The 22,458-nt window shown below is 49.0% G+C and overlaps 1 protein-coding gene across 1 annotated transcript in view; it reads right to left on the minus strand.

The window, feature by feature from the left end:
• MNAT1 (MNAT1 component of CDK activating kinase) overlaps window positions 1-22,458 on the minus strand; it is a 160,829-nt gene that overhangs the window by 41,490 nt on the left and 96,881 nt on the right. The window contains exon 7 of the mRNA XM_077323927.1: window positions 13,112-13,233. Within this exon, the coding sequence (XP_077180042.1) occupies window positions 13,112-13,233 (122 nt within the window). The remainder of the gene's footprint in view (window positions 1-13,111; window positions 13,234-22,458) is intronic.

The following is a 22,458-nucleotide window of genomic DNA, read 5'->3' on the forward strand; positions in this document are numbered from 1 at the left end:
GGCCTCAGTGAGTAGACTGTGTATGTAAAAATCAAGGGGAGCGAGTCAGTTGTGGCGTAATAAGGGTGGTTTGGGCTTTCTTCTCAGCTCCTGCCCTTCCTTCTGGCCTGCATAAGGCGGAACCACTATGCTAGTAGTAAAAGCGGGGGGAAGGAACAAAGGGAGGGCATGGGAATGGCTGTGTCACTTCCAGGGGGCGTGGCCAGCTGACATCACTTCTAGGAATCCTCGAAGACTGAACACTTATTTCAGGGGCTCCTGCATGATCAAAACATTGGAAAAGGCTGTTCTAAGGTTCTATGGGACTAGCTGTAACTTTATCGAATCCTGGCCTGCCGGAAAGCACATGAGTGAGAGGGTTTGCACATATACCCAAGTTTAACAAACCCCACAATTCAGCACTCTCCAGGCCCATGCAAAGAAAACCAGAGACTATTCTAGAATTAAAAAAAAAATTGCATAATTACATTTCCTACAGTGACCTTGTAATCTCCGGAGTATTTACTCTAGACTAAACAACTCCGTTCAGCTGTCCGGCGTCTGATTGTCAATGAAAGACGCTTGTTTGACAACTGCTCAGAGCAGAAATGGTCTCTTTCCCCCTCCCCGTTTCTTGCTTTCCATGATTGCATTTTTTTTTCCAAGTGAAAAGAAAAGAAACCAACCTGCCTAACCAGGCGAGGATATGGAGCACATAGGCTCCTATTAGATCAACGAGTTAACTCTGCAGGCAACCGCCAAGAGAAACAATTACTACGGACGTTCTGCCGTTGGGTCCAGGTTTTTGAGGTTAATTTAGTGGCGACGTGCACAGCCGTAGCCAACTCTGAATATAAGTGACTGCACAGTCTAAGCATAGGTTTCCTTTCCTTTTTTTTTTTTTAAAGCTCTTTATGCATTTTCCATATTCTTTGGGGTTTTTTACAACCCTCCCAGGACTGCCAAGACTTACAGAACCCACATGGTACCCACAGGTGGGCGGACAGGAAGCAAAGAAATTCGGTTTCATAAGCAGCCCGCGACGGACACATCCCGCTAACGACCTTGACAGAAGAGCTCCTTGCGAAAACTCCAGATCCTACAGGGTGCCGTTTGAAACGTTCGGGAGATGTCTTGCCAAAAAACGGCCCGCTTTTCTAAACAACGAGGTTTCGGGCTGCCGGGAGGAGGAGGCCGCATTCCTCGGCTATGGGTTGGGATTCGGTCGGGCAGCCAAGCACTGCTTCCCTCGTTAATAGAAAAAGAACCCCGATCCGTCACGCAACCACTGATGCAGCCTTCTCAGTGTAAGAAAAGCTAAAAGGTAAAGGTAAAGGTATCCCCTGTGCAAGCACGGGGTCATGTGTGACCCTTGGGGTGACGCCCTCTAGCGTTTTCATGGCAGACTCAATACGGGGTGGTTTGCCAGTGCCTTCCCCAGTCATTACCGTTTACCCCCCAGCAGCAAGCTGGGTACTCATTTTACCGACCTCGGAAGGATGGAAGGCTGAGTCAACCTTGAGCCAGTTGCTGGGATCAAACTCCCAGCCTCATGGGCAGAGCTTTCAGACGGCTGCCTTACCACTCTGCGCCACAAGAGGCTCTTATAAAGCTAAAATAGCCCATTTCCCCAATGGCCCTAAGGGGATGAAGGTGCTTTGTATAGCGTGGGATCACTGGGGTTTCCTGACGGCCCAGGAAGCGTTTCCCAAATGGGTGGGAGTTCATTATTTTTTCATATATTTCTAAAAATGCGTTGAATATATATCGAGTGATATGACCATACCTGGTCATGTTGACCCACTCGCACTCCCAAAATGGCCAATGATGAGGCTAGAAGGGGTGGGACGGGGAGGGACCCCAGGTGGGCAAGTACTCTGCGATGCTCCCCAACCATGTTCTGCATGATGCTTTAGGATGCTTTGGGCTGATCCTGCGTTGAGCAGGGGGTTGGACTAGCTGGCCTGTATGGCCCCTTCCAACTCTATGATTCTATGATTCTATGATTCTATGATTATGCCACTTTTGAGCTTTCTCAAAGCCTGAAGACAGTTTTAGGGGTTTCTCAATGGTAAAAAGGTTGAGAAAGGCTGGTTCATCTAGATCCGTGGTCATCAAAGCCTGGGGTAGAATCCTCCATCGGGTCACAGAAGCCTATGTGGTGGGTCATACATATTTAGAGTCATAGTTTGTTTTGTTTGCTGCCTTTTAGAATGGCCTGTGACTTCTGCCCACGTGTAGATCACAAGAGAATTTGCTTCTCTTTGGGCACGTGCTAAGAGGAGCAGCAGAACTGTAAGAAAAGGATTGATTTAAAGGATTTAAAGGATTGCTTTAGGATGCTTAGGGCTAATCCTGCCTTGAGCAGGGGGTTGGACTAGATGGCCGGTATGGCCCCTTCCAACTCTATGATTCTATGATTCTATGAAAAGGTTACTCAACAGCGGAGATTCCTCCATGATTCTGACCCTCAGCCTGCTCCTCATCATAGTACAACGCCCAGTGTTCAGCATGTGTCCCCATCTCCACCCGCGGTTCTGGCCTTGATAGTGATAAGAGTCCCCTTTGTCACATGAATCAGATGACGCATTCTAGTAGTGTTCATGGTGAAGAATCATAGAGTTGGATGGGACCTCCAGGGTCACCAATGTGGTACCCGGGACCACCATGACGCCCACCAATGTCTTTCCTGGTGCTCATCAAGTGAATTTAAAAATGGGGGTGGGTGGATAGATGGATAGATGGATGGATGGATGGATGGATAGATGGATGATAGATAGATAGATAGATAGATAGATAGATAGATAGATAGATAGATAGATAGATAGATAGATAGATAGATAGATAGATAGATAGATAGATAGATAGATAGATAGATAGATGACTTTTGCCACCCTGAGTTGGTAACCCTGAAAGGGGTAATATAGAAATCTAATTCTAAATAAATATAAATAAATAAATCTTCACAGTGTGACTCAAGGTAAGCTGAAGCGGCCCTTTTGTGCGGGAGGCTCCGCCTCTTGTGGCAGCCATTTTGCGGCTGAACCCACCCACATTGAGTCAGAATTCCGAAGGGGCCCCGCCAACTAAAAAAGATTGGGGGCCTCCATTTGGATCACCTTTGTGAGCTCTGACTGGTGGTCATGACCCCAGCAACGCCTACTATCTGAGATCTTTCACAAATGGAGACTGAACCCGGAACCTTCTGTGCACAAAGCGTACGGTCTATTAACAAGTCCACGATCAGCAAAACAAGTATTGTGTGGCAATGAGCATCCCAGAATGGGGATGCCCATGCCCACTGGATAATGAATCCCACTAATTCAGCAGGGCTCGAACAATATACATGGAAATGCAGAGCTGGATACCGACCTCCTCCCTGGCTGGCGGCATGCAAATCAGCCAGCTTCAGCATACCCCTTGCGTCAACTGGAACGATGCCGTGGATTACCTGCTAATCCAGATGCAAAGCACACTGAAACATTTCCCCTTGTTCGTACTTCATGGGAGAGGGCAGTGCGCGAGTTGATACAATGACACAGGGATGACTCAAGACACCTTACCCAAAATGATAACGCCTCCACTGCTCTCTTATCTTATGCTTTATTGCTTGGACTTTCCCCAAATTTGGACCCAGCACGTTCGAGGGCTGATCCATTTCATTGTGAATTTCCATCTTTGGAGATTTTTAAACAGAGGCTGGAGAGCCATCTGACGGAGAGGCTGATCTTGTGAAGGTTCAAGGGGGTGGCAGGTGACCGTGGATGAGCGATAGGGTTGTGAGTGTGCTGCACAGTGCAGGGGGTTGGACTAGATGACCCAGGAGGTTCCTTCCAACTCTATTCTTCTATGATTCTATGAATGCTTAAAGTGGAGGAAGGAAAGAAGGTGTGTCTACACTGGTCTCTAACAAGTGCCAATCGACCTAACAATCTTGGACCATAGCATAAGGGCAGGGAACAAGAACCCTGCAAGAAAATGTGCCCACTGGCTAAACAATTAACAAAGAAAGATGAGCCAAGCTACGTGCTTATAGGGAAGGAAATGTGGACACTGCCACCCCTAGAATATCACAGGCTACAGGGCTTGAACCTGAAACCCTGCAGCCAAAGGTTCTCAATCCAAGATGATGGGTTACCGTGCACAGTATCAGACCTTGGAGACCCCTGCAAGCACGGAAAGGAACAGGCATTATTTCAGATACCAACTGGGGAGGGGCCGTGGCTCATTGGCAGAGCCTCTGCTTGGCATGCAGAAGGTCCCTGGTTCGATCCATGGCATCTCCAGTTAAAAAGGACCAGGCAGGAGGGGATGGGACTCACCTTGATAAGCCAGTGATCTGACTTCGTATAAGCCACTTCCTGTTTATATTTACTAGGGAGGGGCTGAGGCTCCCGGGCAGAGCCTCTGCTTGGCATGCAGAAGGTCCCCGGTTCAGTCCTGGGCATCTCCAGTTAAAAAGTGATGCGAAAGACGTCACCCTGAGAACCTGGAGAGCTGAGGCCGGTCTGAGGCCTGATTCAGTAGGAGGCAGCTTCATGCGTCTTGTGCGCTCACAGCCCTATTCATCAGCACCACTCTGAAGAGCATGCATCCCTTCAAGAACAAATACTCTACAAACCAGCTGGGAACACCCATATATACGAGCCAAAATTTCCCCAATAAAATCTTCAGAAATAAAGAGGTTTTATTTAAAAAAACAAATACATAACATTCCCATATATCCTCCAGCGCTGAATAGGTTTTAATAGGCTTTTCAGACTAAAGAGATGAGATCCAATGAACTGTGCTTCTATTTGCCTAGAAGGGAGAGGGTGGAATTTGCCAGTTCCCTCCCTGACAGCTGCATCTTCCCACACCGCACGGCACGATACGTCTGGAGCCCCCACCATTCTGCGGAGCAGTTTTGGAGAGGGTACAGCATGGGACGTGGCTGGAGGGAAATCAATACCCCTCCCCTCTTCAAGGAGGACGTGGACAAAATGAAAGGGGGCAGAGGAAAGAGAGGAGGAATCCTAGGAGAGCGATGAGAATAATCAGGGCCTGGGGAAGAAGAAAGAAGAAGAAAGAAGAAGAAAGAAGAAAGAAGAAAGAAGAAGAAGGAGAAGGAGAAAGAGAAAGAGAAAGAGAAAGAGAAAGAGAAAGAGAAAGAGAAGGAGAAGGAGAAGGAGAAGGAGAAGGAGAAGGAGAAGGAGAAGGAGAAGGAGAAGGAGAAGGAAGAAAGAAGAAAGAAGAAAGAAAGAAGAAGTTCTTACATGCCGCTTTTCTCTACCCGAAGGAGTCTCAAAGCGCCTTCCCTTTCCTCTCCCCACAGCAGACCCCCTGTGAGGTGGGTGAGGCTGAGAGAGCCCTGAGATTACTGCTCGGTCAGAACAGCTTTTTCAGTGCTGTGGTGAGCCCAAGGTCACCCAGCTGGCTGCATGTGGAGGAGGAGCGGGGAATCAAACCCGTCTCGCCAGATTAGAAGTCCGCACTCCTAACCACTACACCAAGCTGGCTAAGGGATCTGGGAATGTTCAGCCTGGAGAAGAGGAGGTGGAGAGGGGACAGGATCGCTCTGCTCAAGTATTTGAAAGGTGGTCACTTGGAGGAGGGCAGGGAGCAGGGAGCAGTTCCTGTTGGCAGCACCCACAGTAATGGGTTTAAACTACATGTAGAATGATATTGGCTAGATATCAGGCGAAATCCACAGTTAAGAGTAGTTCAGCAGTGGAATGGGCTGCCTAAGGAGCTGGTGAACTACTCCTCACTGGAATGCTGGCAGGGGGTCATGGGAATCGTAGTCCATGGACATCTGGAGACTCCCTGTTTGGCCACCCCTGGCTTAGGGCAAGGGAGTTGTGCTCTGGAGGAAAAGTCACCGTTCAGTGCCCACCCTCTCCGAAAGGGATCCCCCCCGACAGTCCTCTACAAAACCCCAAGGTCCCTTGGAACTGAATTTGGAAACTGCTGTATTAGGCCACGAAGACTGGCGCCGTTTCACTTACTGAAGTCCCTCCCCCTCTTTCTTTTAACACTGTTACTCAAAGGCAATGGCCAAAAATAAAACAAAAAAAATCATGTCTCTAAAATAATATTGCAACTTGATTACGGCCATTTATTGCTTACCAGCCAGTTTCCCAAAACGATGTGCAGACTTCAGCTTCTCTTAAATCTCAGGAGTGGGGGGCTGGGGGGAGGATGGCTAAGATGCTGCCAACTCAGTGTATTTTGCCTCCGTCCTGCGTGCTTTCCGAGTTTACTTCTGGTAATATTTTCTATTGATTTTCGAGACGTCGTTTATTCCTTTCAGGGCGGATCTTTCCGCTCGATCTGCCCTTCTGAGATCGGGCAGAGAGAAGTTGAGATGGAAGAGTCCCGCTTTTCGGGGAGAGGGAGCTTATGAAGAAGAAGAAGAGTTGGTTCTTATATGCCACTTTTCTCTAACCGAAGGAGGCTCAAAGCGGCTTACAGTCGCCTTCCCTTTCCTCTCCCCACAACAGACACCCTGTGAGGGAGGGGAGGCTGAGAGAGCCCTGAGATTACTGAAGAAGAAGGGTTGGTTCTTATATGCCACTTTTCTCTACCCGAAGGAGTCTCAAAGCGGCTTAGATTCACCTTCCCATTCCTCTCCCCACAACAGACACCCTGTGAGGTGGGTAAGGCTGAGAGAGCCCTGATATCACTGCTCGGTCAGAACAGCTCTATCAGGACTGTAACGAGCCCAAGGTCACCCAGCTGGCTGCATGTGGGGGAGCGCAGAATCGAACCCGGCTCGCCAAATTAGAAGTCCGCACTCCTAACCACTACATCAAACTGGCTTTCTGTAAAGTGTTCCACTTCACAACAGGATAACAGATATTGCACTGGTTTTGGTCATTGTGAGCCGCTTTGAGTAGTAAAAAGCAGGGAACAAGAACCAGCTCTTCCTCTTCTCTCCTCCAGTGTAATCATCACCAAGAAGAATTTTGCCATAGGTAAAGTATTTGGATCCTCATCCTTTAATTATAATAGTTCTATAGAACTCATAGAATCATAGTTAGGAGGGAACCTACAGGCCATCTAGTCCCACCCCCTGCTCAACGCAGGATCAGCCTCAAGCATCCAGGAGAAGGATCTGTCCAGCCGCTGCTTGAAGACGGCCAGTGAGGGGGAGCTCCCCACCTCCTCAGGCAGCCCCTTCCACTGCAGAACTGGACTCCTAGAATCCTAGAGTGGGAAGGGGCCAAGAAGGCCATCTAGTCCCACCCCCTGCTCAGTGCAGGATCATCCTCAAGCATCCGGGATAAGGATCTGTTCAGCCGCTGCTTGAAGACCACCAGTGAGGGGGAGCTCCCCACCTCCTCAGGCAGCCCCTTCCACTGCTGAACTGGACTCCTAGAATCCTAGAGTGGGAAGGGGCCATCCAGGCCATCTAGTCCCACCCCCTGCTCAGTGCAGGATCATCCTCAAGCATCCGGGATAAGGATCTGTCCAGCCGCTGCTTGAAGACCGCCAGTGAGGGGGAGCTCCCCACCTCCTCAGGCAGCCCCTTCCACTGCAGAACTGGACACCTAGAATCCTAGAGTGGGAAGGGGCCAAGAAGGCCATCTAGTCCCACCCCCTGCTCAGTGCAGGATCAGCCTCCAGCATCCAGGAGAAGGATCTGTCCAGCCGCTGCTTGAAGACCACCAGTGAGGGGGAGCTCCCCACCTCCTCAGGCAGCCCCTTCCACTGCAGAACTGGACTCCTAGAATCCTAGAGTGGGAAGGGGCCAAGAAGGCCATCTAGTCCCACCCTCTGCTCAGTGCAGGATCATCCTCAAGCATCCGGGATAAGGATCTGTCCAGCCGCTGCTTGAAGACCGCCAGTGAGGGGGAGCTCCCCACCTCCTCAGGCAGCCCCTTCCACTGCAGAACTGGACTCCTAGAATCCTAGAGTGGGAAGGGGCCAAGAAGGCCATCTAGTCCCACCCCCTGCTCAGTGCAGGATCATCCTCAAGCATCCGGGATAAAGATCTGTCCAGCCGCTGCTTGAAGACCACCAGTGAGGGGGAGCTCCCCACCTCCTCAGGCAGCCCCTTCCACTGCTGAACTGGACTCCTAGAATCCTAGAGTGGGAAGGGGCCATCCAGGCCATCTAGTCCCACCCCCTGCTCAGTGCAGGATCAGCCTCCAACATCCAGGAGAAGGATCTGTCCAGCTTCTGCTTGAAGATGGCCAGTGAGGGGGAGCTCCCCACCCCCTTAGGCAGCCCTTTCCCCTGCTGAACTAGACTCCAAAATCCTAGAGTGGGAAGGGGCCATCCAGGCCATCTAGTCCCACCCCTGCTCAGTGCAGGATCAGCCTCAAGCATCCAGGAGAAGGATCTGCCCAGCCGCTGCCTGAAGACCACCAGTGAGGGGGAGCTCCCCACCTCCTTAGGCAGCCCCTTCCACTGCTGAACTAGAATCCTAGAGTGGGAAGGGGCCATCCAGGCCATCTAGTCCCACCCCCTGCTCAATGCAGGATCAGCCTCAAGCATCCAGGAGAAGGATCTGCCCAGCCGCTGCCTGAAGACCACCAGTGAGGGGGAGCTCCCCACCTCCTTAGGCAGCCCCTTCCACTGCTGAACTAGACTCCTAGAATTCTAGAGTGGGAAGGGGCCATCCAGGCCATCTAGTCCCACCCCTGCTCAGTGCAGGATCAGCCTCAAGCATCCAGGAGAAGGATCTGCCCAGCCGCTGCCTGAAGACCACCAGTGAGGGGGAGCTCCCCACCTCCTTAGGCAGCCCCTTCCACTGTTGAACTGGACTCCTAGAATCCTAGAGTGGGAAGGGGCCATCCAGGCCATCTAGTCCCACCCCCTGCTCAGTGCAGGATCAGCCTCCAGCATCCAGGAGAAGGATCTGTCCAGCCGCTGCTTGAAGACCCCCAGTGAGGGGGAGCTCCCCACCTCCTTAGGCAGCCCCTTCCACTGCTGAACTAGACTCCTAGAATCCTAGAGTGGGAAGGGGCCATGTAGGCCATCTAGTCCCACCCCCTGCTCAGTGCAGGATCAGCCTCCAGCATCCAGGAGAAGGATCTGTCCAGCTGCTGCCTGAAGACCACCAGTGAGGGGGAGCTCCCCACCTCCTTAGGCAGCCCCTTCCACTGCTGAACTACTCGGACTGTGAACATTTTCCCCTGATGTCTAGCCAGTACCTTTTCAAATGTAGTTTAAAACCATTACTGTGGGTCGTCTCCTCTGCTGCTAGCAGGAACCTCTCCCTGCCCTCCTCCAAGGGAGAACCTTTCATATCCTTCAAGAGAGCCATCCTGTCCCCTCTCCACCTCTTCTTCTCCATTATGAACATTTCCAAGTCCCTCAGCCTTTCCTCGCAGGGCTTGGTCCTCAGGCCTCCTTAGATCTGGATCCCGCTATTTCACTGTGCATCAATCATACCACGGGCAATGCATGATTGTACAAATCCAGTGTTTCAGGTTCTCTCCATCTACACACAGATTATCTGTCCTTCAACACGATTGTTCTGTTACAGCCAGTCGGAACGGCCGACGGTCCCTCAGAATGGCCAGAATAACATTAACACCACACAAATCCTATAAACAGTGCATAAAAAACAGGCTTCCTCGGGAGGTGGTGGGTTCTCCATCTTTGGGGATTTTTAAACAGAGGCTGGAGAGCCACCTGACGGAGAGGCTGATTCTGTGAAGGTTCAAGGGGGTGGCAGGTGACAGTGGTTGAGCGAGAGGGTTGGGAGTGTCCTGCACAGTGCAGGGGGTTGGACTAGATGACCCAGGAGGTCCCTTCCAACTCTATGATTCTATGATTCTAAATTCTGTCTAAACCTCCGGAAGAAGTTCCTGACAGAGCGGTTCCTCGGGAGGTGGTGGGTTCTCCATCATTGGAAACATTTAAACAGAGGCTGGAGAGCCATCTGACAGAGAGGCTGATTCTGTGAAGGTTCAAGGGGGTGGCAGGTGACAATGGATGAGCGAGAGGGTTGGGAGTGTCCTGAATAGTACAGGGGGTTGGACTAGATGACCCAGGAGGTCCCTTCCAACTCTGTTATTCTATGATTCTATGATTCTATGTAGTGAGTATTGTTTGGAATGGTACTGAATATAAATCCCAAAATGATGAAGCATTACACACCCGATTCACAGCTGAAAGTCCGCATTCACGCTCCCTTCCCCCAGGAGAGTGGGGGAGATAAAACCCCAAGAACCCCCAACTCACCGATGTGGAATTGGAGGCCTTTTTCCTGCACCGCATTTTAATTTGTCATCCGAAAATCCCCTGGCTTTGGAAGGCCGAACAGCTGTTGCGGGAACAGGTGGCAAGAGCCACGTCTGGCCGCACCAGGGCTGGGAAAGCCAATTAACTTTTGCCTCTTATGACTCGAAACCCCAAACCACGAGGCTGGGAGGGGGAGAAGATGGAATACACAGATGCGGGATTGGGGGGTTTTGAGCACATGTTGACTGCTTGTTGACTGCGCTGTCGAAATAGACCCTGGCATTTACGGAGCCTAACGCCAGACCCAGAAAACAAACGACCCACGCAAATTGCAGAGAGGCAGGGTACAAATGACATCTAAAGAGCAAAACGTGAAGTTCTAAGATAACAAGGCAATAATGGTAGGAATAGTTGACGGCATCGGGAGAAAAGGAGAAGAAGAGGATGAAGTGGAAAAGGAAGAAGAGGAAGAGCTGTTTTTAATCCCCTGCTTTTCACCGACCAAAGGAAGAAGAAGAGTTGGTGTTTATATGCCGCTTTTCTCTACCTGAAGGAGGCTCAAAGCGGCTTACAGTCACCTTCCCTTTCCTCTCCCCACAACAGACACCCTATGAGGTGGGTGAGGCTGAGAGAGCCCTGATATCACTGCTCGGTCAGAACAGCTCTATCAGAGCCGTGGCAAGCCCAAGGTCACCCAGCTGGTTGCATGTGGGGGAATGCAGAATCGAACCCGGCATGCCAGATTAGAAGTCCACACTCCTAACCACTACACCAAACTGGAGTCCCAAAGTGGCTTACAAACAACTTTCCCTTCCTCTCCCCACAACAGGCACCCTGTGAGATGGGGGGGGGGCTGAGAGAGCTCTGATAGAACTGTTCTGCGAGAACAGCCTTAAGAGAACTGGGACTAACCCAAGGTCACCCAACTGGCTGCAGGTGGAGGAGTGGGGAACCAAAATCGGTTCTTCAGATTAGCAGCTGGCACTCTTAACCACTACAGCAAGCTTGCCTCCCCTCCGAAAATGTAGTTTAATCCTGTTCTAACTGCTACACCATGCTGGCTCTTGGGACCCAATAGAAAATGGATTGACTTGATCAAGGAAGCCTGCATATCTTGGTCTGCAAGATATGAGCAACGGCTGTTAACAAAAAGGCATTCGGGAAGTCATTAATTAATAGGGTCGCCATAAATGGGAAGCAAACGGCACTTAATACACATATTTTATTTACGGAAACATACATGCCACATATGTTTAGGGTACTGCGTGTTTAGAGCACACTTTCTCAACCAGGTTTCCTTAAAGCCCTAGGGTTTCTTGACCACCCTGGAAGGGTTTCCCAAATGGGTAGGAGTAAATACAATTATGTATACACATATAAAGGTACCCCCTGTGCAAGCACCGAGTCATGTCTGACCCTTGGGGTGACGCCCTCTAGCGTTTTCATGGCAGACTCAATACGGGGTGCTTTGCCAGTGCCTTCCACAGTCATTACCGTTTATCCCCCAGCAAGCTGGGTACACATTTTACCGACCTCGGAAGGATGGAAGGCTAAGTCAACCTTGAGCCGGCTGCTGGGACTGAACTCCCAGCCTCAGGGGCAGAGCTTCAGACAGCATTTCTGCCGCTTACCACCCTGCACCACAAGAGGCTTTCATACACATAGATATATATTAAATAAATGGTTGAAAAATTATTTAATGTACACACACACACACACACACACACACACACACACACACATATATATATATATATATATATATATATATATATATATATATATAAATAATTTTTCAACCATTTATTGAGCGACATGACCACAGATGGTCATATATGGTCATGTCAACCGCCACCCCCTCCTAAAATGGCCAGTGATGGGCCTTGGGGGCGTGGGAAGGGGAGGGGCCCCAGGTGGGCGTGTCCACAGCTCTGCTTCCCAACCATATTCTGCACAATGGTACCACTTCTGGGGATTCTCCAAGCCTGAAGAATGTTTCAGGGGTTTCTCAACAGTGAAAAAGTTGAGAAAGGCCGATTTAGAACATGCAACAAACACAAGTCTCTGCTTAAACAACACAGGGACTTAACCCGCTACCTTTGCAATTGTGGGTTGATAGAGAGCTATGTGTGCCCAGTTACCCCCCATTCCCTGCTTCTGACCCAGTCTTGGCCAAGGACGATTTCTGGAACTTTGTGCAATCCACCTGGAACATCTCTAGCCCAAGAAGCACCACTCAAGTGGATGGAATATTGGTTCTTGAGCTCAGAGGGGGGCACACGCTCTCCCACCCCACACAGATTCACACAAATGGAAATTTCGTGCAACTTGTGTTTGGGCGCACCCTCCCTAGATGCTCTGTGCATTTCTCGGGGAGGTGGCCCTGTGGGAGCCACCAAAAGTATGAACCAGCCCTACCACTCACTTAAAACCAGGGTTTGGACAGGAGATGCATCTCTAACAGCTGGAACTCATCAACGGATTTCAAAGCAGGGAGGGAAATCCAGCTTTACATGGCGAAGGCCTAGCTCTCTTTCTTTTCTGTTTTTTAACTGGCCTGCTGCTGGGCAAGTCTAACTTCCTGGTCTGGGCTTTTAAAGATTTTTTTAATACCGTGTAGCTGAAAATGAACAGCTACTTCTCCTCGGCTGCCAACTGTAACCTTGAAAGCATTAATGCAATCCAGCCGAATCCTCCACTGATCAATAAAAGGCCAGAAAAGCAAAGAAAGGGAAAGGAGCGGTGGGGGAGGGGGGGGGAAGGGGAATCACATTTATCCACCCAAACAAAATATTCACTTGGGCAGGAAGTCTACTATTTTGCTAAGATCTGTTCAGGTTTGTTTAAATGAAATCTTTTGCTTTGGCGGTGGGGAAAAAGAAAAGGAGGCATTTCCAGAATAGATACCTTCCCACCGATAGGAACCGTTGTATGGGACAGGGGCGTGAACACTTACCCGAATTTTCCTAGCACTTCAACCTCCGGGACCGACGGCCCGTACGTCTCTACGTGCAGGGGCTGATATTCATAGAGTACTTCCTTGATCTTCGGAACAGGCGCTAACGCAATTTGCTGGCCCTATTAAAAACAAACAGCAGGATGTTTCTTAAAGGATGGGTTAGGCATTTTGGAGAGGTTTGTATAAAGAAGGCACCGGCAGCGACCCCTCGAGAGATGTGCTAAGCCAGAGGTAGTCAAACTGCGGCCCTCCAGATGTCCATGGACTACAATTCCCATGAGCCCCTGCCAGCAAATGCTGGCAGGGGCTCATGGGAACTGTAGTCCATAGACATCTGGAGGGCCGCAGTTTGACTACCCCTGTTCTGAGCAGTCCTGGGCTATTAGATGACCCGTTTCCTGCTTGTCAACTCGACTTTCTTTCTCCTGGGATTTTTACCATCAGGGAAGTAAGGGTTCGTTAGCTATAACTTCCTTTGAAAGGGAGAGGTGGAAAATAGGATTTGCTGAGGTCAAGCTGATCCCCACCGCCCCACTGACATGGCAAACGTATGAGGATAAAAAGCTTCGTTTGTTCCACATAATATATTTCTGGCAACGGCTTGGAGGAAGAGTGCGACTCGTGGCTTAAGCGCCACTCAGCGCTTAACACCCACTCAGGGCGGCTGTCCCGCCCCTGAGTGCCTCCTCCTCCAATCGACTTACCTGTCTGTCCAGCGGCCAGCCAATCGCCTTCCATCCCCCACCCCTGTTCACCCCCTCCTCCTTCCACTTCCCTCCGAGGCTCGGAGGCTGCAGATCCCTGCCGCGTGAGAGCTGCCATATTAAAACATGGTCATCATGATTTTAAAACAACATTTCTATTCTAACTGCACATGAAATAGACCAACAGAATGGACCAAACATGTTTTGACCATGTTTTTAATAAGTTGAATTAGTGCACTTTTATATAATAAATATTTATAATTTTTTTAAAGAAATTATTTTTGCAGCTCAACCTTTGGGTTCCTAATTTTTCTGGCTAGGTCGGGGTTTGCTTTCCCTTTTTGGTTTTAAGGTAGCTTTGTCACATGAAAGCTGACACCGTGAGTGAGTTCGTTGATCTTTAAGGTGCTGCTGGACTCCAATTTTGTTTTATCCTACATAAAGGCTCTCACAAGGGGGGGGGTTTACAATAGAAGAAATTTGTTTGGCTCATTCCCATTTGTTTTGTCTCCAAAGCAGAGGAACATTGCAAACATCGAGATTTTAGAAATGGAGAAATGCCGGGGGAAGAAACAGAGAAATGAAGCTTGGGAGGTTTATTGCTTTATTGCTTTTAATTTTAAACTGAATTTTAATACATTGTAAACCGCTCCGAGCCTGTTCGCAGAGAGGGTGGTCTATAAATTTAATAAATAGTATAATAATAAACATTTCAGATGGTAACTTTGAAAATTACCGGCATTGAAAGAGCAGATACGACGTCTTTCGAGATTCTGCTGGTCTTAAAAAATTCATTTGTATTATGCTGGCGCTTGGGTTGAAGCGATATGCATTCCAGCAACATATAGGGCTTTGATTAATGTTACTGGTGATGTTTTGAGGATGTTATTTGATTTGTCAAACTATTTATATGCTGCCTTTCCCACCATCCATCCTGCTACCGGTGCTGAAGTTTTCAAAACACTGCTTTTGGCTATAGATCTAAGGTCAGTTGAGTCATTCACAGTACAGTACAGTATTCCCCATTATGATGTACGGGTGTGAAAGCTGGACAGTGAAGAAAGCTAATAAAGTTACAACAAAAATGGCATCCAATAGCACCTTTAAGAGCAACGAAAATTTATTCAAGGCGTGAGCTTTCGAGTGCAGGCACTCTTTGTCAGACTAAATGAACAACCATCGTAAGCGTAGAAATATAAGGCAAAAGCAAATTGTGGCAAATTAGTAATCTGTATCATAATAGCCAAATTAAGCCACATGTTGCCATAAGATAATTCTTCGCTAAAACAGCTAATCGGTCCTTTTGAGTTCAAAACTTTGTTGGACTTAAAGGTGCTATTGGACTCAATTTCTGTTGCGCTACATCAGACCAACACGGCTACCTACTAGAATAAAGTCCAGGGGTAGTCAAACTGCGGCCCTCCAGATGTCCATGGACTGCAATTCCCACGAGCCCCTGCCAGCGTTTGCTGGCAGGGGCTCGTGGGAATTGTAGTCCATGGACATCTGGAGGGCCGCAGTTTGACTACCCCTGATAAAGTCAATTCATTTGAGAGTAAAAAGGAAGAGGGAGAGGGAGAGGGAGAGGGAGAGGGAGAGGGAGAGGGAGAGGGAGAGGGAGAGGGAGAGGGAGAGGGAGAGGGAGAGGGAGAGGGAGAGGGAGAGGAAGAGGAAGAGGAAGAGGAAGAGGAAGAGGGAGAGCTGGTTTTCTGTACCCTGCTTTTTACTACCTAAAGGAATCCCACAGAGACATACAAAGACCTTTGAGAAACCCCAGCAGTAGCGTCATCACGCAGAATATGGTTGGGAAGCGTAGCTGTCTACATGCCACCTAGGGCCCCTCCCCTCCCCACCCCCTCCAGGCCGTTGTTGGGAGAGGGTTGACGTATATGGACATATCACCCTACAGAACGAAGTGGGATAGTAGGGGTTGAGGAAACTGGTTTTAGCCAAATGTTGGCATTTTACTCAGATTTCTATGTGTATTCTCTTGTATTTTTTTATAGATGTACACCGCCCCAAGACCAATTTGGGAAAAGGAAGGGTTTTTTTGTTGTTGTTGTTAGGTGTGAAGTCGTGTCCAACCCATCGCGACCCCATGGACAATGATCCTCCAGGCCTTCCTGTCCTCTACCATTCCCTGGAGTCCATTTAAGTTTGCACCGACTGCTTCAGTGACTCCATCCAGCCACCTCATTCTCTCTCGTCCCCTTCTTCTTTTGCCCTCGATCGCTCCCAGCATTAGGCTCTTCTCCAGGGAGTCCTTCCTTCTCACGAGGTGGCCAGAGGGAAGGTTTAGAAATCTCTAAATAAATAAATGTTTAGGGTGTGCAAATGTACTAAGTACCCCCTCTAATCCCTCTAAATAGCATGCTGGAAAGTCTTGACTAATACCAAGACTTTATCCTTAACTCACCGAAGGGGAGGAACAATGAGGTAGGGCTGGGCTGTCCGTCAAGACAGCAGGAAGTCCTCAACCCCCACCCCCTACATCATATCATAATATATATATATTTAAAGATCGGCTTCTGCTTCGCTGCGTCCCCCTCAGTCCTAACATTTGATTCTGTGGTCACGGGTAAGGATTTCTCATTCCCCTCGAATGCTGTAATGTTTGCCCAGGAGAAACTGCAGCCGGCATCCACATAATGAATGAAACAGCTTCCAAGAACGCGGGGAATAGAGAGGTTTTGTTTGCCAGCGTGTTTGTTTCATTACTCACGGAAGGCCTATTTAACGTCCGGTTACCGATCGGTCCTTTGAAACTTTGGAAAGGAGGGGGTGCTAGGGAATCAATGCAGATATTAGATTTAATGCAAGGCAATAAAGAAGGCTTTTCAAAAATGCAAGTTATCTTGGGACGAGGAGAAATACAAAATGCCCCACTTCCCTCCCAGGGTGTCTGTTGTGGGGAGAGGAAGGGAAAGCACTTATAAGCTGCTGTGAGGCTCCTTCAGGTAGTGAAAAGCAGGGTATAAAAACCAACTCTTCTTCATCTTCATGGAATTTCAAAGCAGGTTGTGTGTAAAAACAAAAGGTTCCAAAAGAAAAGAAGGATGCCGCTTTTCCCTACCCGAAGGAGGCTCAAAGCGGCTTATAGTCACCTTCCCATTCCTCTCCCCACAACAGACACCCTGTGGGGTGGGTGAGGCTGAGAGAGCCCTGATATCATTGCTTGGTCAGAACAGTTTTATCAGTGCCGTGGCGATCCCAAGGTCACCCAGCTGGCTGCATGTGGGGGGGGCGCAGAATCGAACCTGGCATGCCAGATTAGAAGTCCGCACTCCTAACCACTACACCAAACTGGCTGATAATCACCTACCCTTCTTCTCCCCACACTAGAAACACTGTGAGGTAGGTGAGGCTGAGAGAGCTCCATGAGAACTGTGAGTGGCCCAAGGTCACCCAGCAGGCCTCATATGTCTCAAAGCAGCCTGAAATCACTTTCCCTTCCTCTCTCTACAACATGCGCCCTGTGAAGTAGGTTGGGGCTAAAAGAGCTCTGAAAGAACTGTGACAGGCCCAAGGTCACCCAGCTGGTTGAATGTAGAGGAGGTGGGAATCAAACCCAGATTAGAGGCCATCACTATTAACCTTTACACCACTCTGGCTCTGCACCATTGCACAACTGCAAGATGGGGCTGCCGACTCCAGGCAGGGAAATTGCTGGAGGTTCTGGGACAGAGCCTGGGGAGGCTCTTAGTGGGATACAATGTCATAGAGTCTACCTTCCAAAGCAGGCATTTTATCTAGGGGAACTGATCTGCATTGTCCGAAAGTAAGCTGAAGTTCCAAGAGATTCCCCAGGCCCCTGGAGACAAGCATCTCTATATATACTGTAACCACTCAGAAGGGTGCATTCTACAGCACCAACCAGAGTGGTTGGGAAGAGGTGAAGGGGGGGAACGAAGAGCAAGGAGGGGGGAGATGGGGGACCGGCAAGGGGGAAGGGAACCAGAGCAAAGGGGAGGGCGAGAAGCAGTGTGGGGAGCAAGACTCCGCAAGTCTCTATCCTGTATGAATAACACTTTGCCCATAACCGAATAACACTGGGCCCATAACCAATCAGGATTGGCAATTACGCTCGCAAAGGGCTATGGAGGACTTGGGCAGTTGAAACTTTTGCATTTCTGGTGTCACTCAGGTTACCCGGAAGCCCTTGGCCACCAGCACGGGGGGGGGGGGGGGCTGTAGGATAGCCAGATTCATCTTGTGAAACTCCTGGAGATTTGGGAATGGAGAAGGATCCCAAAAAAGGAGCAGGATTCCAAAACACTGTTTAAAAACATAGCATGTTGACAGACCCTTTTGTAGGATTACTACAACTACTGACAGTCTGGACGCTTACATTTTTAGACACCGCCCCCCATGATGTTTTTGTTTCTGCCTTGATTGTGCCGAGCAGGATTTGGATTCCAGAAAACACCAGAGAAATTTTGAAAGACACTCATTCCCCTGGTATGAAAATCCCGGCCAAGTTTAATTCTACCCCACCCTTCCTAGTGAGTTTCCAAATAACACCGAAGGTGAATTTGATTTTTTCTGATCCCCTTGCCTGCTTATACACAAATGCCTAGAAAAAAAAGGAGAGAAGCAGTAATTTGGAAGAACTCCTTTTAATATTGTTTTAACCTTTACCCTCCCTGTTTCCCCGCAGCCTTTAAAAATAAACAGAGGTGTCATGCTGAAATATGTAATATCATTCCTGCACTTAAAAACTGACATTCAAAAGAGGGAGTTTATTTCTCCAGGTTGAATCAAACTTCTTCTGCCAGAAATCTACCGATCACATTTTTATTGTGAGCTGCTTTTAATCAAGAGGAAAGGAGGGATAAGATACATCAAGAAAGCCCTGCTGGATCAGATCAGTGGCCCATCTAATCCAGATTGGGCTGCCAGATCTGGATTGGGAAATACCTGGAGATTTTGGGGTGGAGCAGGAAGTGGGTGGGATTTGGATAGGGGAGGGACCTCGGTGGGGTATAATATTATGGGTTCTAGCTTCCAAAGCAGCCATTTTCCCCAGGGGAACTGATCTCATTAGTCTGGAGATGAGCTATAATTCCTGGGAACGTCCAGGTCCCACCTGAGGACTGACATTCTAAATCAAGTCTCCTGTCTCACAGAGTGGCCAGCCAGTTCCTCTGGAAGTCTAACAACAGGGCATAGAGGCCAAGGCCTTCATAAGGACATCAGAAGAGCCCTGATGGATCAGGCCAGTGGCCCATCCAATCCAGAATCTATCTCATACAGTGGCCAACCATTTCCTCTGGAGGTTCAACAACAGAGCATAGAGATGAAGACCTTCCCAGTCTTCATCTCTATGCTCTGTTGTTGAACCTCCAGAGGAACCAGTCCAGCACCCTGTCTCACATTGGGTGGCCAACCAGTTCCTCTGGATGGCCAGCAACAGGGCATAGAGATGAAGACCTTCCCCAGAAATTGCTTCCTGGCTTTGGATTTCAGAAGTTGACTGCCTCTCAATGTGGATTTTCCCTACATTCACGATGGCTAGCAGGCACTGTTAGGCATATTTTCCATTCCTATGTAATCCCCTTCTCTAGCCATGCATGCCTACAGCCATCATGGCATCCACATTTTAATCTTTTGTTGTGTGAAGAAGTATTGCCTGCGTAGAGCAGTATAAATGCTTTCATATATAAATGAACAAATATCACATTCATTCTTCACAGAGGAAGCACACGAATCTCCCTTCCTCGCTTGGCCCTCACAACAATGAGCACTGAGAGCCAATGTGGCACAGCGGTTAAGAGTGGTGAGCTCTCATTTAGAGAACGGGGTTTGAACCCTCTTCCACATGACCTTGGGTGACCTTGAGCCAGTCACACTTCTCTCAGAGCTCTCTCCACCCTACCAGCCTCACAGGGAACCTATTCTGGGGAGAAGGGAAAGGTGATTGTAAGTCACTTTGAGACTCCTTAGGGCAGAGAACAGTGGCTACGACACTGTGAGGTAGGTTAGGATGAGAGAAAATGACTGGGCCAAGGCATGCCAGAAAACTTCATGGAGGATTCAGGATTTGAACCCAGATCGCCCAAGGCGGAGTCCGATATTCTAACCCCTACGCCACTCAAGGCATTCAGTGCACTAAACGCCAGGCATCCACATGATCTCTAATAAGCCAACTGTTGAACTGAACTGCACAACGACCAATAGTTTTTAAAGCACCTAACAAGAGTTCACAACACAGCTGTGCCTTTCCAAAAATCCTTTAAAAAAAAAAGTCAGCTGTGCTATGAAGAAAACGAATGCCTGTTTAGTAGCAACGGTGAGCTTGGTCTTGGAAGCCAAAGTCGGGATTACCTGGCACAGTTTCCTTCTGCCAATCACATTGATATATCAAACAGCTACTGGGCAGTGCCTGGCTCTGCAACGCCAGACATCAAAAAAGGATGTGGAAAAAAATTGAGAGGGAACAGAGGAGAGCGACGAGGATGATCCAGGGCCTGGGGACGAAGCCCTAGGAGGAAAGGCTGAGGGACTTGGGAATGTTCAACCTGGAGAAAAGGAGGTGGAGATGGGACAGGATGGCTCTCTCCAAATATTTGAAAGGTTGTCATTTGGAGGAAGGCCAGGAGCAGTTCCTGTTGGCAGCAGAGGAGAGGAACCGAAGTAATGGGTTTAAACTACGTGTAGAACGGTACTGGATAGATAGCAGGAGGATAAATGTTCCCAGTCCAAGTAGTTCAGCAGTGGAAGGGGCTGCCTGGGGAGGTGGGGAGCTCCCCCTCACTGGCGGTCTTCAAGCAGCGGCTGGACAGATCCTTCTCCTGGATGCTTTAGGCTGATCCAGCATTGAGCAGGGGTGGGACTAGATGGCCTGCACGACCCTTTCCAGCTCTAAGATTCAATGATTCTCACAGCAGCACTGTAACACCGCAACAAAATAAACTGAATGAAACGTTTTCCTACCAAACGAATAACCTACAGTCATTCACAAACACTCCCCATGAAAATGGTGTATGTAAAGGTGCGCAGAGATGGAGTTTACAAAATGATGCGCAGAACAGAGAAGGCAGAGAAAGAATCAAGAGAGGACCGGAGAAACATCTGGAGACCCCCGATGGAACCAGGGTTTTGGCTACTCAGTGACACAGAGTCTTGAATGGGATGGGCTATTGGTCTGATCCAACATGGCTTCTCTTCCGTTCTCATGTCTGGGGCAGTGATGACCTGTATTCTTGGTGCTTGGGGTCCAGGAGTGGGAGGGTTTATGATGTTCTGGCCCTACTGGTTGACCTCTTGAGGGAGCCTGGGTGATACAGCTTTGGACGGGATGGGCCATGGCCTGATCCAAGATGGCTTCTCTGATGTTCTCTTTTGTTCAGACATCACCGGGGCGGTTTTAATTTCCTCAATCCCCTCGGTCTGACTTTACGGGACACCTGTCCTGCTCCCTCAAGTTTGCAAAACTTTTACGCAGGTGTCCTTTGTATGGATTTTGCTGTTGACAGGTGTATTTTTTTAAAAAAATACAGCTGTCATAAGAAAGAAAGGGTGATGGAAGATCAAAACAAAAAGCATTTGATATTCAAAGGAGAAGGCATGCAGGAGGGGTTTCTCCCCTACGCGGCATTTCCATAAAGGAAAATCTGTACAAAGCTCTTCGGCAGTCGATGCAAAACCGGCCTTGGGTGTTTCACGGTGCCTCTTCTGAGAAACGGGCCCAATTGATCAGTATTTCCCCATGCTGCTGAACTAGCCTTTCCTGTTGAAGACGCAGAGTCTTCACAACGGCAGTTCCGAGATTCAATTTGGCCTTGGCTGCGAGTTCAAAAGCTGCCGCGGTCCGACATCACTGAACTTAAATCCTATCCACTCTAAATCCTCCATGCGGAATTATGACAGGACATGGTGTGCACAGCAACAAAATGGCTGCCACGGGAGGGGACGGAGCCATCCACAAAATGGCTGCCGCAGTTTGACTTCAGTCACACAGTGCACATACTTGTGCCGTGGTAGTACCTAAAGAAATGTTTTAAACATTCTCCACAGCTAATAAAATTTCCAGTGGTTAAAAGACCTGCCTGGTCCTATCCACTGCTCTTAACCTCTACACCATGCTGGCATTTATACTGCGCTTTTCACTACCCAAAGGAGTCTCAAAGTAGCTTCTGACTATCTTTACTCCCTCTCCCCACAGCAGACACCCTGTGAGTTAGCTGAGGCTGAGAAAGCTCTGTGAGAACAGCACTATCAGGGCTGTGACAACCACAAGGTCACCCAGCTGGCTGCATGCAGAGGAATGGGGAATCAAACTTGGCCTGCCAGATAAGAAGCTGTCAATCTTAACGAGCACGCCATGCTGGCTTGGGTTCAAATCTCCACAGGCATGAAAGCTCCCTGAGGGATTTGGAGAACGTGACTTTCTCCCAACCTCACCCGCCTCACAGGGTTGTTGCGAGAATCAAATGGAAGAGGGGGAGAATGACGGCGGTCACCCTGAGATTAATGGAGCACGGCGGGGTCAGAACACAACTAAGAGGTAGATTTGCCATACTCAGATGCGTTAAGCAATCTCCCCCCGCCCCAGTCTATTTCCTCGACAAATTTGGCAAAACGACATAACCTCAATGATGGGGAGGTAATGTGTGAGAAACATTTTGTATTGTCTTAATT

This window comes from Paroedura picta, chromosome 2, assembly GCF_049243985.1.
Source record: "Paroedura picta isolate Pp20150507F chromosome 2, Ppicta_v3.0, whole genome shotgun sequence".
Classification (NCBI taxonomy): Eukaryota; Metazoa; Chordata; class Lepidosauria; order Squamata; family Gekkonidae; genus Paroedura; species Paroedura picta.